The 14,576-nt window shown below is 43.8% G+C and overlaps 1 protein-coding gene across 5 annotated transcripts in view; it reads right to left on the bottom strand.

Annotated features, from left to right (window-relative positions):
* Positions 1–245: 245 nt before the first annotated feature.
* The window catches only part of ZNF792 (zinc finger protein 792), a 31,878-nt gene continuing 17,547 nt past the window's right edge, over positions 246–14,576 (bottom strand). Inside the window, exons 1-5 of one of the 5 annotated variants that reach the window (XM_072967237.1) lie at positions 14,066–14,511; positions 12,758–12,935; positions 4,956–5,082; positions 4,306–4,428; positions 246–3,653 (exon numbers count right to left, since the gene is read on the bottom strand). In XM_072967237.1, coding sequence (XP_072823338.1) covers positions 2,080–3,653; positions 4,306–4,428; positions 4,956–4,989 — 1,731 coding nt within the window. In that variant the 5' untranslated portion in view covers positions 4,990–5,082; positions 12,758–12,935; positions 14,066–14,511 and the 3' untranslated portion in view covers positions 246–2,079. Of the gene's footprint in view, positions 3,670–4,305; positions 4,429–4,955; positions 5,083–12,757; positions 12,936–14,065 lie in introns of those variants that run through there. The other 4 variants (XM_072967235.1, XM_072967236.1, XM_072967238.1 and 1 more) reach the window with 4 other exon arrangements.

Here is a 14,576-nt window from a genome sequence, read left to right as displayed (position 1 = left end):
GGATTAACCGTGAGGACATTATACTAAGTGAAATAAGCCAGTCACAAAATGACAAATATATGACTCTATTTATATGAAGTACCTAGAGTAGTCAGATTCATTTATAGAAAGTAGAATGGTGGTTTCCAGAGGTTTGGGCAGGGGAAATAGAGAGTTATTGTTTAATGGGTTTAGTTTCAGGTTTGAAAGATGAAAAGACCTCTGGAGATGAATGATGGTGATGGTTGCACAATATGACTGTACTTAATATCACTGAACTGTAACCGAAAGATGGTTAAGACACTAAATTTTATGTTATGTTTATTTTACAAGATTTTTTAAATTAAAAAAAAGGCATAAAAATTGTGGTATTCATTCAATAGAGCACTACTCAGTGAAAGGAATGAGCTATTTATACATATAGAATGGATGATTCTCAAGACAATTATACTATATGAAGGAAAACAGACCAAAAATAGATATAAATACTTTATGATTCCAATTATATAAAATTCTGAGAAAGACAAAGCTTAGTGAAAAAAATACAAATATAGTGAAAATATAATGAAAAAAATACAGATCAGTGGTTTCCTTGGGATGTCGCTAATGGTTTCCTGAGGAAGACAAGAACGAATAGTAAAGGGGCACGAGGTAGCTTTCTGGGTGATGGATAAGTTCATTATCATAATTATGGTGTCGACTCCCTGAGTGTATACATATTTAAAAACTTATCAAACTATACACATCAAAATGTACAACCAATTATTGCATGAAAATTATATCTCAACAAAGCATTAAAAGAAATTGTCACACATAAAAATCTGATCTCCCACTCCTTTTAGAAAACTAGAAGATTTGGCAACCCCACATTGACTCTATTGCCTCTCTCCTCATGCACTGGCAGCAAAGATGGCTGGGTGTGCCACAAATGCCTCATCCCTGGCACAGAGAAGCGACCTCTTCATAGTCCCCATTTTCCTGCCAACACAGCAATGGTTTTGACATGAATCATGCAGAGAGCCTGTGGTAACCCACTAAACCTTTAGATTATTTGCTCTCCCAATGACCTTAGTCATAGGACAGAGGTCTGAAGGTCCTGAGAATTTCTGCAAATCCTGAACCCTGCACAGTCACACTTAAGGGAACCTTTTGAGATGCACTTTTATGTCAGGTACATCCCCTCCAGTTTGCCAGCTGGGCCCAGTTAAGTCTTACAGTTGGTGACACAGACTGGATATTAGACATCAAGGCATATGATTCCTTGGGAGGAGCCAGGTAAACAGTGTCTGTTTAACAGTGCTAGGGAATATGAGGCATCTTCAGGAAACAAAGGGCCCAAATCACGCTGCTTCCGGATGCACTGAAGGTTGCACAACCTCCCCTTCCTCAGGGTAATCTCTAGTCCACAAAATTTCATGCCATTCAGACAACAACATTAGGTCCACAAGCCCTGCAAACTTCCCTAGGAGGCCTTGGGTAGCAACACAAGTGAGGCCCAGATCTGGACTGAGAGCTGTTCTCTGTCATCCTGCTCCTCCCTGAGGCAATAAACTAGGAGACCCCTTTAGCTTGGTAGACCTTAAGTCTATTTTCAACCCACTCAACACAGTTATCAGACCACAGGAGATTAAAGGTGGCTTTATCAATAAGGCTCTTATTATCACTCAAACCAGAGCAATGTTAAGTAAACAGTTGCTGAGATGGGTAATGTGGAAACTGGACGAATCCATCATGAGCATCATACATGATCAACAATGTCCTCGAAAAAGGGAAACTTCTGCAAGCTGCCAGTAGGACCCAGTTCAAGTCTTCATGGTCAAAGACGGGTCATGTCCACAGGGGAGGGATGACATCTTCCTGTGGCCTCAGGCCACTCACCATTCCCTCTTGGGAAGTGGACACAGAGGCCTGAGCATGGGGAGTGGCCGACATACACTCTGGAGACCTGCCGGTGGGTAGATGGCTTCTGCCACCACACTAGCAGTGACAAAACTCTGGCAAAGTCTGTGGTCAGAAAATAAAACCCTGATCCAGAAAGCTTACAACACATCTAGCATCCACTGGGAATCTCTTCAGCGTAGATATTTGGATGAACAAGGTTCAACTTCTGGCTGACAACTCCTCATAAAGACCATTCTCAGAGCTAATCACTAGTGTGTGCCGCTGTGTTGCAGAAGGAGAGAGCACATTTTCTGAACTCCTTTCTCTAGCATGAATTTTCTGATGCCGGATGAGGGTAGACCTTTGGCTGAAGGCTTTTCCACATTCACTGCACTTATATGGCTTATCTGGTTTGTGAACTTTCTGGTGCTGCCTCAGGTTTGAACTTTGCCTGAAGGTTTTCCCACATTCAAGGCACTCATAGGGCCGCTCACCCGTGTGAAGTCTCCGATGGTTATTGAAGCTGGAGCGTTGGCTAAAGAATTTCCCGCATTCAGGGCACTGATAAGGCCGTTCACCAGTGTGAAGTCTCCGATGGCTATTGAGGCTCGAGCTTTGGCTAAACAATTTCCCACATTCATTGCACTCATAGGGCCGTTCACCAGTGTGGACTCGCTGATGTTTCAAGAGGTCAGAGCTCCGGCTGAAGGCTTTCCCACATACGCTGCACCCATAGGGCCGTTCACCAGAGTGAACTATCTGATGTTGAACAAGACCATCAAAGTGGCTAAAGAATTTCCCACACTCGTTGCACTTATAAGGTTTTTCTCCAGTGTGAACTCTCCAGTGTTTAATTAGGCTGGAGTTGCAGTTGAAGGATTTCCCACATTCACTGCACTCATGGGCACTTTTACCAGTATGAACCCTCTTATGATGAATGAGGTTGGAGCGTTGGCTAAAGAATTTCCCACACTCACTGCACTCATAAGGTTTCTCTCCAGTGTGAACCCTCTTGTGTTGAATGAGATTGGAGCTTCGGCTAAAGAATTTCCCACATTCGCTGCACACGTGAGGACTTTCACCGGTGTGAACTCTCTGATGCTTGATGAGACTGGAGTGCTGGCTAAAGAATTTCCCACACTGGCAACACTCATAAGGCTTTCCTCTATTGTGATCTCTCTGGTGTTGAAAGAGGCCGGCGGCATAGCTGAAGAATATCCCACATTTGCTGCATTCATAAAGCCTTTCTCCAGTGGGGGTTCTCTGCTGAACGAGTGAGGGTTTGTCACTGAGCGCATTCTCAAATTCACTGCACTTCTTATGGCATTGCACAGTGGGAAAATCCACCACGCCTTCGGAGCTGTGGTGTGGCTCCCAGACACTGGGAGGGGCCTGACGCTGGAGAAAACCACATCTGGCCACAAAGTCCTTCCCGCCCTCCCTCAGTGGGAAAGGTTTCCTTGATGTGTCATCGCTGCAGCCCTTCACAAGCGCGGCCCTGCCTGCCTTCCTTCCAATAGGCTTGTCTCCATTCTGCTGCATCTGTTGCTGGTGAAGGTTGGCAATGAACTTGAACTCCTTCCTGTATGCCTCACATACATGTGGTTTCTGCTTGGGATGTGTTGCCTGGTGTTCAGCCAGATGCAAAATGTCTTTCAAGTGTAGGCCACACGTGTCATAGGGGTAGTGCTTCTGGATGGATGGTGCTGCCTTGGGATTCATGTCCTGTGACACTTCTACAGAAACACAAAGTTCAGAAGGTGACTCCTCACTGTCTCTTCCATGGCAAAAGTCTGAAAGCAGAGAGTGCTGGTGAAATTCACGTTAATTTTTATAGGCAGAAACAACCCCATCACAAATGCAAGTCTGACCCAAGAATGAGTCCGTAGGATTGTTGGCAAGATAAGAGGCCTGAGGTCAGGATAAGGTATGGTCTTCTCCACAGTACTGTGCCTGGTAAGGTCACAGAATAGAGGGAGACTTCCCAGGAGCAAGGACACGAGGGTGCAGTATCAGGTGGAAAGGCAGATCTCCAACTCACTTCTCTATAAAGGCTTTTCAAAGGGCACTGGCTGCTGTAGCCCATGAGGGCTGTGCAGAAGGGTACATCCAGGCCCAGGAAAATCTGACTGCAACTGGATAACTGGTGTTCAGGGACTATCAGAGGAAATGTGCACATGTCACAACATACCAAGTGTAGACCCACGTTGGAGAGAGCTGTGGAAAGAGTGAGACGTGGAGGCCAGAAATGTGGGGCACAGTCTGGGGCCTGGTGTTAGAGTAAGAATGGGCAACTTGTCAAGAACAGGAAAGGAAAGGAAAGGAAAGGTAGAAGAGATAAAAGCCCATTGGCCTTGGCACCAAAACAATGATGAACATGAGAAAAGTTGCAGGTATGATTTGAAGACAGCAGTGACATCACATTCTCCCCCACCTCCCACTTACCCGAGCCAGGCCCTTTATACGCCCCTCTTGCCATGGCTGAAGTCATGTCCACTTGGTCGGGAACCCAGGGCTCTGCCCCCATCTCCAGCTGGGCCACTACGTGGGACCTGAAAGACGTAAGTCCTAAGGGAAACACAGGGCAGGTAAGGGGCCAGCTCTTGCCCAGGTGAACTACCCCACAACGGGTCATAGGAAAGAAAACAAAATACTACAGAAGTAACACACAAGGGAGGTCTGGAGGGAACATCCCAATAGTCATGGCAAGTGGTAACCACGTTAGTGCCTAGAATCCCTGGCGTTCAGGATTAGGAAATGTTAGCTAAAGGAAAGGAGCCGAATAGAACTGTCATAGATCTGGACAATCACCCAGGCGGGCAGCGGCCGAGTCAGGTGGGACCTGCCGGGCTGACTGCAAGACTTCATTCTGGGACCTTTCCCCGTAAGACTTCAGGGCAGCAGGTGTTGGGGCTGTCTGGGGAGAGCATGGGACCCTGCACACAGCTCAACTCTGGAACCCAAAAAACATATACCAGGAAGTGGGAAGGAAGCAGGGCCTATGGTCCAGCTGTGAGAAGGAAGGAGCTGCCTCTTCAGAAAAGAGGACCGAAAATGATGTGCTCAGGACACCTGAGTGGATGTGAAAGGCTTACCCAGTGAGGCTATCAGTGCAAAGTTCTCCAGCATCACATCGCAGTACAGGAGTCTCTGAGCCTCATCAAGGAGTCCCCACTCCTCCTGGGAGAAGTAAATGGTCACGTCCTCAAAGGTCACACAGCCCTGCCATGAGGGGACAGTTCATTCCATGATCAGCCTCTCTCCTCAGGACTCCCTGTCTATCCCCTGTTCACCCTCCTCCCCAGCTCCCCGACTCAGAGAGGACCCCAGGCCCTGGTTCCCCACCTTATACGACTGCTATGTCAGCCCACAGCAATGCCAGGGAGTGGGCAGAGAGACACCAGCTAAGCTCTGGGCCTGAAGGGCAGGGCCCTTAACATCACCAACGTCATGCCTCCCAGATACAAACCAACAGGGGCTCAGTCTTCTCCTTTAATCCCCAGTACCAGGGCCCTGGGGCCAGCAGCTCACACACACTCCCCACATGCATAGCACTTTTAGGACTACGCCTTCCCCAAACTCTAGCCCTCACCACTGCAACCCCACTGTTGCTAGCCACATCGTTGCTCTGCACATGGCACTGTTGGGGCCCAGGGTAGGCCACGCCAGAATGTGCCTCAATGGCATTGGTTACTGATTATCTTTTTTATTGAAGTATAGTTGGTTTACAATGCTGTGTTAATTTCTGGTGTACAACATAGCGATTCAGTTATACATAGATACGTAGTCCTTTTCATACTCATTTTCATTATAGGCTATTACAAGATATTAAATATAGTTCCCTGGGTTGCTTATCCAGTTTCCGGAAGATTTCCTTGTAGTTCCACTGGTATGAGCCCTTCTGTCAAAGTTCAGTAAGTGTTCTGTGAGAACTGCGCCACGTGCAGGTGTGTTTTTGATGTATTCATGGGAGGTGAGCTCCGCGTCCTTCTGTTCCGCCATCTGGAAGCCCCTCCACTCATACTGATGATTTTGAATTAAAGTTACTTAAGAAATGGCCAACACAAAAGAGATACTCTGACTCTCCTTTCTGTCTCTCTGAAAGCAAGAAATGAGTCTCTCATGTAAAAGGTGCACTCCCTCAGTCTGGGGATAGAAAGACACCCTCATCACCAAAGACAGGGAACTCGGGGCCAAGAAGCCTCTATAAACAAACTTCGTCACTTCTTTCATTTACTACCCCAAGCCCAAGCTCTGTTTAGATTCTTCACTAACTGGGCACCCAAAACCTAAGTTTCTTTGTGCGGTTAATTCCTCACAAATTTACTGTTTCTTTGTCTAAAAATATACAAGCTGCCTGCTTTTGGCAACCTCTTAGGTCCCGTTTCTGTGTGACTTCCATGTGCATAAGTTAAAATGTGTTTCTTTTTCTCCTTTTAACCTGTCTTGTGTCAATTTTTCTTACAAGTCCAGCCACAAGAACTCAAAATAAAGGTAGAGGGGCAATTTCCCCGTTCCTGACATCTAGTGAGCCAGGCAGGCAGCTGGCTGGACCCTGCCTCCCGCCCCAAGGCTGCTGAGAGATCCCGGGGCCCCTGACAAAGGCTGCAGAAGGTGAAATTTCTTACCAAGTTGGCCTCCCAGACCTCTGCCTGCAAGGTCTGGCGGAAAGGAGAGTGGTGACAGTCCCTTTTCTCTGACTGTAAATCTAGATTAGCAGGAGGAAATATTTGTGGAGCTGTTTGGTTCCCTGGATTAGTGACTCAGGAATCTTTATCATTTTCCTCCCAGAGATGGTCACTGTCATCCTCTGTCTCTGTCTGCTGTGTTGTTTGTTGTGAGGAAGAACCACGGGGCAGAACACAGGCAGAGGCCCCCTGAATCTGTTGTCTGAGCCGGCCTCCCGGACTCACTGGTTCTCTCCAGACCAGCATCAGTTTAGGCAAACTTTGCTGCGGGTCCTCTGTCTAAACACCAGATGAGGTTTTTCCTTCCATCTTGTTTTATGTCCAGAGAGCTTGGCTTAGGGTCCAGTGAGCACTTTCTCTCTGGTCTCTGACATCTGGAAGGTGCACTGACCGGGGTGCATCTGGTGGCCATACCAGCTCTCAGGGGAATTTCAAAAGGAGTCCTGGGCCATAAGGGGCCTTTGTCATCTCAACCTTCATTGAATTGTTAGTGCTGGAAAAGTCCCATTCCTGCCTGATACCATAAATTATCTGCTTTATGGCTGGAGGTGTCTCGCATTTTTGTGGGTCACCGGGGACACTGTTTCCACTACACCATTCTCACCACCTGCAGCAACAAAGGGGTTCTACTGTCTTAGACTAACTCTGGGGGTGAACTGCCTGGATCTTGTGAGGGCTGTATATTCTTCTTGTGGGATGCCTCTTGCATCTTTGGTTAAGCCGTAACACAACATATATTGAGTCACTGTATGAAATTAATATAAGATCCTTCACATCAATGGTCAGATGATAGATGCTTTAAATAGGCTATATTTAAAAGGAAAAAATATTTTGAGTGCTCTCCTCATAAACACAGGAGGATCAAATTAAAAGGGAAAAAAAAAGGTTTAACAACTAGCCTTAAAGAATCCATATTAAGATGGGAGTAAAAAACCCCAGAAATTAGACTTAAAACAAAAATTGAACAAAAATTCTCCTTCTTAAAAACCACCCGATCTCCTCAGCAGTTCCCCAGGCCCTCCTACAAATAATCAGAAACTGAATCAGCTGGAGGCCAAGATTTAAGGCTTAATAGAAACAATTGTCTTTGTCTTGCAAATCTCTACAAAACCAGAAGTACAGCTGTAGAAAGAAGTCAAAGCCCGCCTGGCTTGGCCAGTCCCCAGGCCTCATCCAGTTCTCTCAAGACGTTTGTAGATATTATAATAGATCAGGATATTGGAGCAAAATTGTCCTGTACTTAAGAAAAAAAATTAATAATAATTACCCTAAGATTTATGATAATAGACAAATATACTTCAAAACACCTAGGAGAAAACTTATATTTTCAGAATTGTTTCTTCAACTTATAAATTATATGTCTTTGAAGTGTAAACACAGCCCACATGGCCTGAAACTGAGCCGGGATTAACTCAATCAGGGGAACCTGAAATTACAGGGGGAAAAAAAGAGCGAGAGAAAGAGGCTTTAGCAGTTCTGATAAAAGGACACTTGCTCAGACTCTAATAAGTCACAGCCTCCTTGAATTGCTTTCCAAGGGCAAATACAGATCTTAAAAGTCTTCTCCACTTAACCAGTAATACAAGACTGGTTAAGCTGAGCAAATAATCTAATTTATTTCAAATGTTATTCATAAACTAGTGAGTTTTTTATTGTACCTGATTTATGACTAAAGTTTTAAAGTGAAAATTATGAGATCTCTGGTTGTATCTGTCTATATGTGTATATTACCTCCAGATGGTATTGATAAAATTAGTTTGTAAAAGAGCTCTATTTAATTGGCTTAAATAAAAAAGCACTTATATAAAAATTCTCAAATATATAATAAAAAATAACCCAAATGTTTTTCAACTTCACACAATCTAGGATAATCTTTAGTAAATAAGAGCTACTTTTAAGCTGGTTAAATTAATACAGGTATGTCTTCAGAGTTAGCATTAAATATGATGGAGATAAACCACTTTTGTTCTACCTGGATTTACTAGTCAATGGGCTAATGTTGTCTCTGTTGCGAAGTTTGTCAGCAAAAAAACAAAAAACAAAACAAACTTAAGATAATGACTAACTGCTTTAATGTCTCATCAGATTTTCCTGAATAATCTAAATATGATTGCTAAAAACACATAGATTAAGTAGATGTAAATGTGATCAGAGTTTTTAGGTGAACTTTTAAACAATAATTGTTTTATGATATATCCACTTATATAGTTTCCTAAATCCCTTTAGTAATTTATACCCTTAGAGTTTTGCTAAGTTAAATTAAATTATAAGAATTCATTCATTATCTAGACCATTTCCAAATAAGATAAAGTGCTGAAATATTCATTGCTAAGCAAGTCTAAGGTTATACCTTCTTATGGCCTCTTATTACAGAGAAATTAAGTCTTTGGCTCTGGTAAATATATCTTGTGCTTTATTGAAAGACTGCACTATGAAGTAGCATATGTGTCTATATGTAATTATTGTATTTATAAGTACAACATATAAGTTATAAAATGTATTTGAAGTGTGCCAAGCCACAAAATGTTAATAAAATTCACAATTGTTTATGTCTTTATTTTCACTAAAAAAAAATTAAGATTTCAAAGGGTTAATAAATCTAATTAATATATGCAGTTAAAGCTGCCAGGTACAATAACAGAGATAGAATGTGTTTCGGGGTAAGAAAAGGTATAAGGTATGGAGATGTTCTTGTTAAGGGAAAAAAAAGGTGATCTTGTCCAAAAGCTGGTTATTGCTAAATGGAAAAGAAAACAAAAGACCAACTAAAATGGACACAGAAAATTATAGAAGGTTTGTGAAAAAGGAATCCTCAGAAAGGAATTTTTTGTGTGGTCAGAACTGAATATGATTGAAATTAATGTAATTAAGTATATAAGTTTTAATATCAAAGTAAACTGGCATAAAATTGGAATTTGGTTTTCTCTCTGTTAAAAGAAATTGTTTTGTATTTCTTATTGGTCTGCTCTTGATAATAAAGAGACTCTGAAAGGCTTTTCTTTATCTTGAAGTAATGTGCTAGGAAAAAAACAAAGATCTTTTGTCTTGTCAAGAGTCACTTATAGCATGAGGTCCTGGGTTCAATTCCCAGTACCTCCTCTAAAAATAAATAAACAAATAAACCTAATTTAAAAAAAAAAAGAGTCACTTATGTTCTATGTTTTCTTATCCGGTCTTTGATTACTTAAGTAAACCTAGTCCTCTCGATATTAAAAGAGCCAAATTTTGCTCAGAACTACACAACCTCTATTTGCCAATGAAGTCTTTAACTGTTATTTTGGTTAAATGGATAACTAAGCATTGCTTCACAGTGACCTATTCTACTGTTTTAAAACCTTTTTGACATTTTTGACAAACTTCCCCCAAATCAAATTCTAAACAAAATCTTTTTGACTTAGAAATAACTGTGAGATATGAGAGATTTCAGAGGATCCCTGAAGTACCTCAAAGACTTATTCTCTCTCTTTGTAAAAAGAGAGATATTAAACTAATTAGGTGTACTTGATAAGTTAAATTACAAGGAAACCATTGTCAACTAAGAAATCATGTTAAGCCTTCTTCATGTGGTGTCTGTATAGGTATGTATTATAAGTGTTTCAAAAAATATGTGAAATTCCTGATGTCATCTATGTCCTGGCATAAAATGTTATCTGTCATCAAAATGGAGGCTCACCCTAAAGGAACTGAGCTGGAGTATCAGGGAAGTGCCCTGACTTTCTCACAAAAGCAGCAACAACAGAGTCTCTAGATTGCGGCACATGGAGATAAAATCTGCTCTGCTTCTGCAAAAGAAACTGACCCCTTGTTGCCAGACGTTTGCCATCCTCATGTCCTTGAACCACGGCAAAAGTCTGCTCCTGAATAAGAGAAGTTAAAATGGGCAAACAATAGCAGTAAATTAAACAAATGGTCAGGGTTATAGGAAACGCAAGATGGCCACTTGGTTTACCCAGCTCCCTAGCAAACCTCATCTTTTTTTCTTGCGTTCCTCCACTCACCGTTGTGCATTTAAGATGCATTTAACTAGACATTGGCAGGAAGATTTCTATAAAGTTACAAAAACAGCTTATCAGCAATGTCTGACCTGTCAGGTCCATTACCCTAGAAAAATCTTCTCTCTGGACCCTTTGAGCACCGGTGGCTGGACTTCATTCAACTGCCACTAAGTATGGGTCATCAAAATGTTCTTGTTATTATATGTCTGTTTTCTGGGTGGGCTGAAGCCTTCCCTTGGTGCAAGGCTGATGCTTTCAAAATGGCAATGAAACATTTTTTAAAAAATTTGTTTTCCACTTGGGGCATACTTCCCACAACCTCCAGTGATCAAGGTGCCTACCTCACTGGGCAAATCATAAGAGCCTTAACAAAAACCTTGCAGACTTCTTGGAATTATCACTGTAAATATCACCCTCAATCATCAGGCAAGGTCAAGAGAACTAATGGAAGAAATGGACTCAAAGCAGAACAAGAATTAATTACAGGGGATTGAATGAACTGATGAATAGGATTATAATTTTTATGACTTTTTGTCTAAAATATTACTGATTTTTTAACCTTTTGTTTTCCAGATGCAAGGAAATTTTTTTTAAGATTCACAGCAATTTGGTAAATTATACCTTTGCAAGCAGAAAGGAAACATTTATCCTTTTCTCCCTATCTGATCTGTCCCCAGAATTCAGAAACTCTCAGTAAGTGTTCTTATTTTCTTAGCAACATCGTTATTTGCATAAGTTCAATAAGAATCTGTTCTCTTTATAATAGGACACGATTAGAAACTGCTTATATTACCAAAGCTTTGACTGGAATATCATATATAAGAGAAACATATGTAGACTCAGGAATGATCAGACAGCTAGAAGGAACTAAGGTTGACTTTATGGACCAGTTTAGCCCCTTGGAAAGGCAGCCTGGTACGTTGCTTACAGGGTTCCCAGCAGCCTTACCAGGTGAGTAAGGAAGGTCACTTCCTGGTGGGTGCAGGAACCTCAGGATATTTGGGGAACCTCAAGAAGAGAGGAATTCACCCAAATCTATAGGTATTATAGATAAGTCTGATGAGAAGTCTTTGGCATGACTTCCTGGCCTCAAGAGGCTATTAAAAGTCCAATTTAGAAATTCCTTATGAAAAGTTCCACCAAAGCAGATTTAAGGACCTGTGCGGCCAATCACTATTCTGGCTGGACTTGTGAAATAATCAGGCCAATTTTATTGAGTTTAGACTTATTCTGCAAACAGATTAGTCTTAATTTGTCTATCTTTGATAGAAATGAGGGTGATTTTAGAAAGAAAAATTTTGTTTCAGTAGAAACTATAATACACACCTATGGATATTAGATTCTAGTGCTATTAATTTTCATTGAGGTTTTTATTTACCTGAAAATTGGACTGGATCCTGCATTTTTCTACTTTCCTCCAACGTCTGGCTACAACTAACTAACGTTTCCAATTTTCTCTCACCCTTCTGACTTGGAATCGTTGAGAACTAAAATTGCCCTTTTCCTGAAGCCCTGCAGATTGAAGCTAGGCAACATGATATAAACCTCAGATAAGTTGCCACAACAGCTCATATTAAACAATCCTCAGATCCACTTTTCCCTCCACACAGCCCCCGTCCCAACCACCACCATGAACACTAACTCTCCTTTGTCTGTCTTTATGATGCCACACAAGCCAGACAAAGTACCCAAGCAAGAGACTCTGTTCTCAGTTTGTGGACCCCACCTCCCTCCTCCCCCTAATGTCACTGCCACCATGACCTGAAGTTTCATCCTCCTAAATCCTAAATCAGACACACAGTTCCACCCTTGTCCATACACCAGATGCCACATTTTGGATGTTTGGCTTTCTGTTTTTTTAATTGAAGTATAGTGGATTTATAATGTGTTAGTTTCTGGTATATAGCATTGTGATTCAGTTATATACATTTATATTATTTTTCATAACAGGTTACTACAAGCCATTAAATATAGTTCCCTGTGCTATACCGTAGTACCTTGTTATTTATCTATTTTATATATAGTTGTGTGTATCTGCTATATATGAACACCCATTTTATCCTTCTTTACCCCTCTGCCCCCTGGTAACCATAAGTTTGTTTTCCATGCACATTTGGATGTTTCTAGCTGTGAAAATAAACAAAAACCAACCAAATAAAAAAAGCAAAGGCTATTTATTCTGAGTTTGTTATAGCAAGGGAGTCGGCCACTTACATTTTGGCAGAGACTCTAAGGCAGGCAGAGGAATGGGCAAACTTTGCAGTAGGGAAAAAACGGAAGGCTTCAGGGATGCCCTGTTGGCATAGGGAAGCTGGAGGCAGGCTAACTAGAAGCAAGGCATCCTGTGTGATTGGCTGGGGTGCATATTTGGCTTTCTCTGGTTGGTGCTAAGCTGGAAGTAGGAACAAAAATTAAAGCAGCTGTCAGTTGTGAAGTCCTGGTCATTTGGAAATAACTGTTACAGAAGTTATTGTTTAACTATCTGGATTGTCACTAGAGATAGCAATCTGGCTTCCGGCAAGTCTAACTTCCAGCAGGATGGCTTCCTGGGTTGTTTATTGCAGATAAGGGGGTTGGTTTCCCGGGAGGTTGCTGCAGGTTGTGGGGCAGAGTTCTGTCTTATATGGTCTGCCAGTTGTATATTCAGTGTCTCATAACCTAAACGAAGCTGCCCCAGAACACCGTAACTGTGTCCAGCTGCCCACTCTTCAGCCCCACCCAGGGGTCTCCAGAACACCAGAGTTCCACATGGCCAAAACCAAACTTCTGCTATTTCCAGTGAAAATTCCTTCTACAACCAATCTCCCCTTCTCAGTTGATGGTTCATCCATCTTTCCAGCAGCTAAAACCCAAAAGCAGGGAGTCACCTTTTTTTCTTTCTCAACCTCCACATCAGAAAATCTGGTGAGCCTAACTTGAAAGACACATCTAGAATCCAATCACTTCTACCTCGGGTCACCACTCCTCTCCAGCCACCCGCCCAACTTACACGGACGGCAATGTTGCAGCAGCCTACTCCTCGTTCTCCCTGCCTTCGCCCTCAGCCCCTATTCAGTGTTCCACTCGCATACGTTGGGGGCCTGTTAAGACCTGAGTCAGATAGTCTTCCTCCTCTGCTCTAAACCTTCTGTGGCTCCAAGCACTCTCGGAATAGAAGTCCAGCTCCTCAATCCGCCATTCCAGGGCTGACATCAGCCCACCTGCTCTCTGAACACTCCCAGCTCAATCTCACAGTCAGGTATTTGCATATGCTGGTTCCAGTGCCTCGGAAACCCTTGCCAGCCTCATTCCGCTAGACTTCAGAAATGGGAACCGCGCTGTATGATCCCTGGCCTGGATTTAGGACCCTAGGCTGGGAGTGGCTCCTCACCCAACCCCACCACACCCCCAGGGTCCCCAGACTCGAAAGCAGAATTGAGAAAGGCTTGAAGTCGTGGAATTACGCGCATCTCTGACATCCCGGCCCGGGGCACGTGAGGGTGGGGGTCTGAGCGGCCGAGGGCCGGGAGCGCACCCACTCACCTGCGCCGGGTCCAGCAGCGCCGCCGCCGCCGCCATCGCAGCCTGTGGATGGACGCAGCGGGGCCCCAAGAGACGGGTGATCGAGACGGGTGTCGCAGGCGCAGCCCGCCACCGACCACCTGGCCCGGCCCCAGGCGCGGTGGGACTTCAGTGTCCCCGGGGTCAAGCGCGCCAGGGGCTCGGGGGCCGCCTGTGGGGCCGCGGAGAGCGCGCGGCCCGGCGGGACCCCGGCGGTCACTAGTTCAAAGGCGCGGAGGAGGATCCTGGCCTCCCTGCCTTTCCCCACCCGGTCCCGAAAACGGCCTGGAAAGCGGTACCGGCCCAGCCCCGGCCCGCGCTTCGGAGCGCACAGACCCGGCCCGGGGAAATGACTTGCTGGACTGAAACGCAGGAAGTTCCGGCCCCCACCTCCCCGGCTCTAAGAAACGACACCCTCCGGGGCTGTCATTGGCCCAGCGCCAGCCGGTGACGCACCGGCACAGCCTCCTGGATCGCGTTTTCTGTCCTGCAT

The sequence above is a fragment of the Vicugna pacos genome, chromosome 9 (genome assembly GCF_048564905.1).
Source record: "Vicugna pacos chromosome 9, VicPac4, whole genome shotgun sequence".
Classification (NCBI taxonomy): domain Eukaryota; kingdom Metazoa; phylum Chordata; class Mammalia; order Artiodactyla; family Camelidae; genus Vicugna; species Vicugna pacos.
This window is presented reverse-complemented; position numbering and strand designations above follow the sequence as displayed.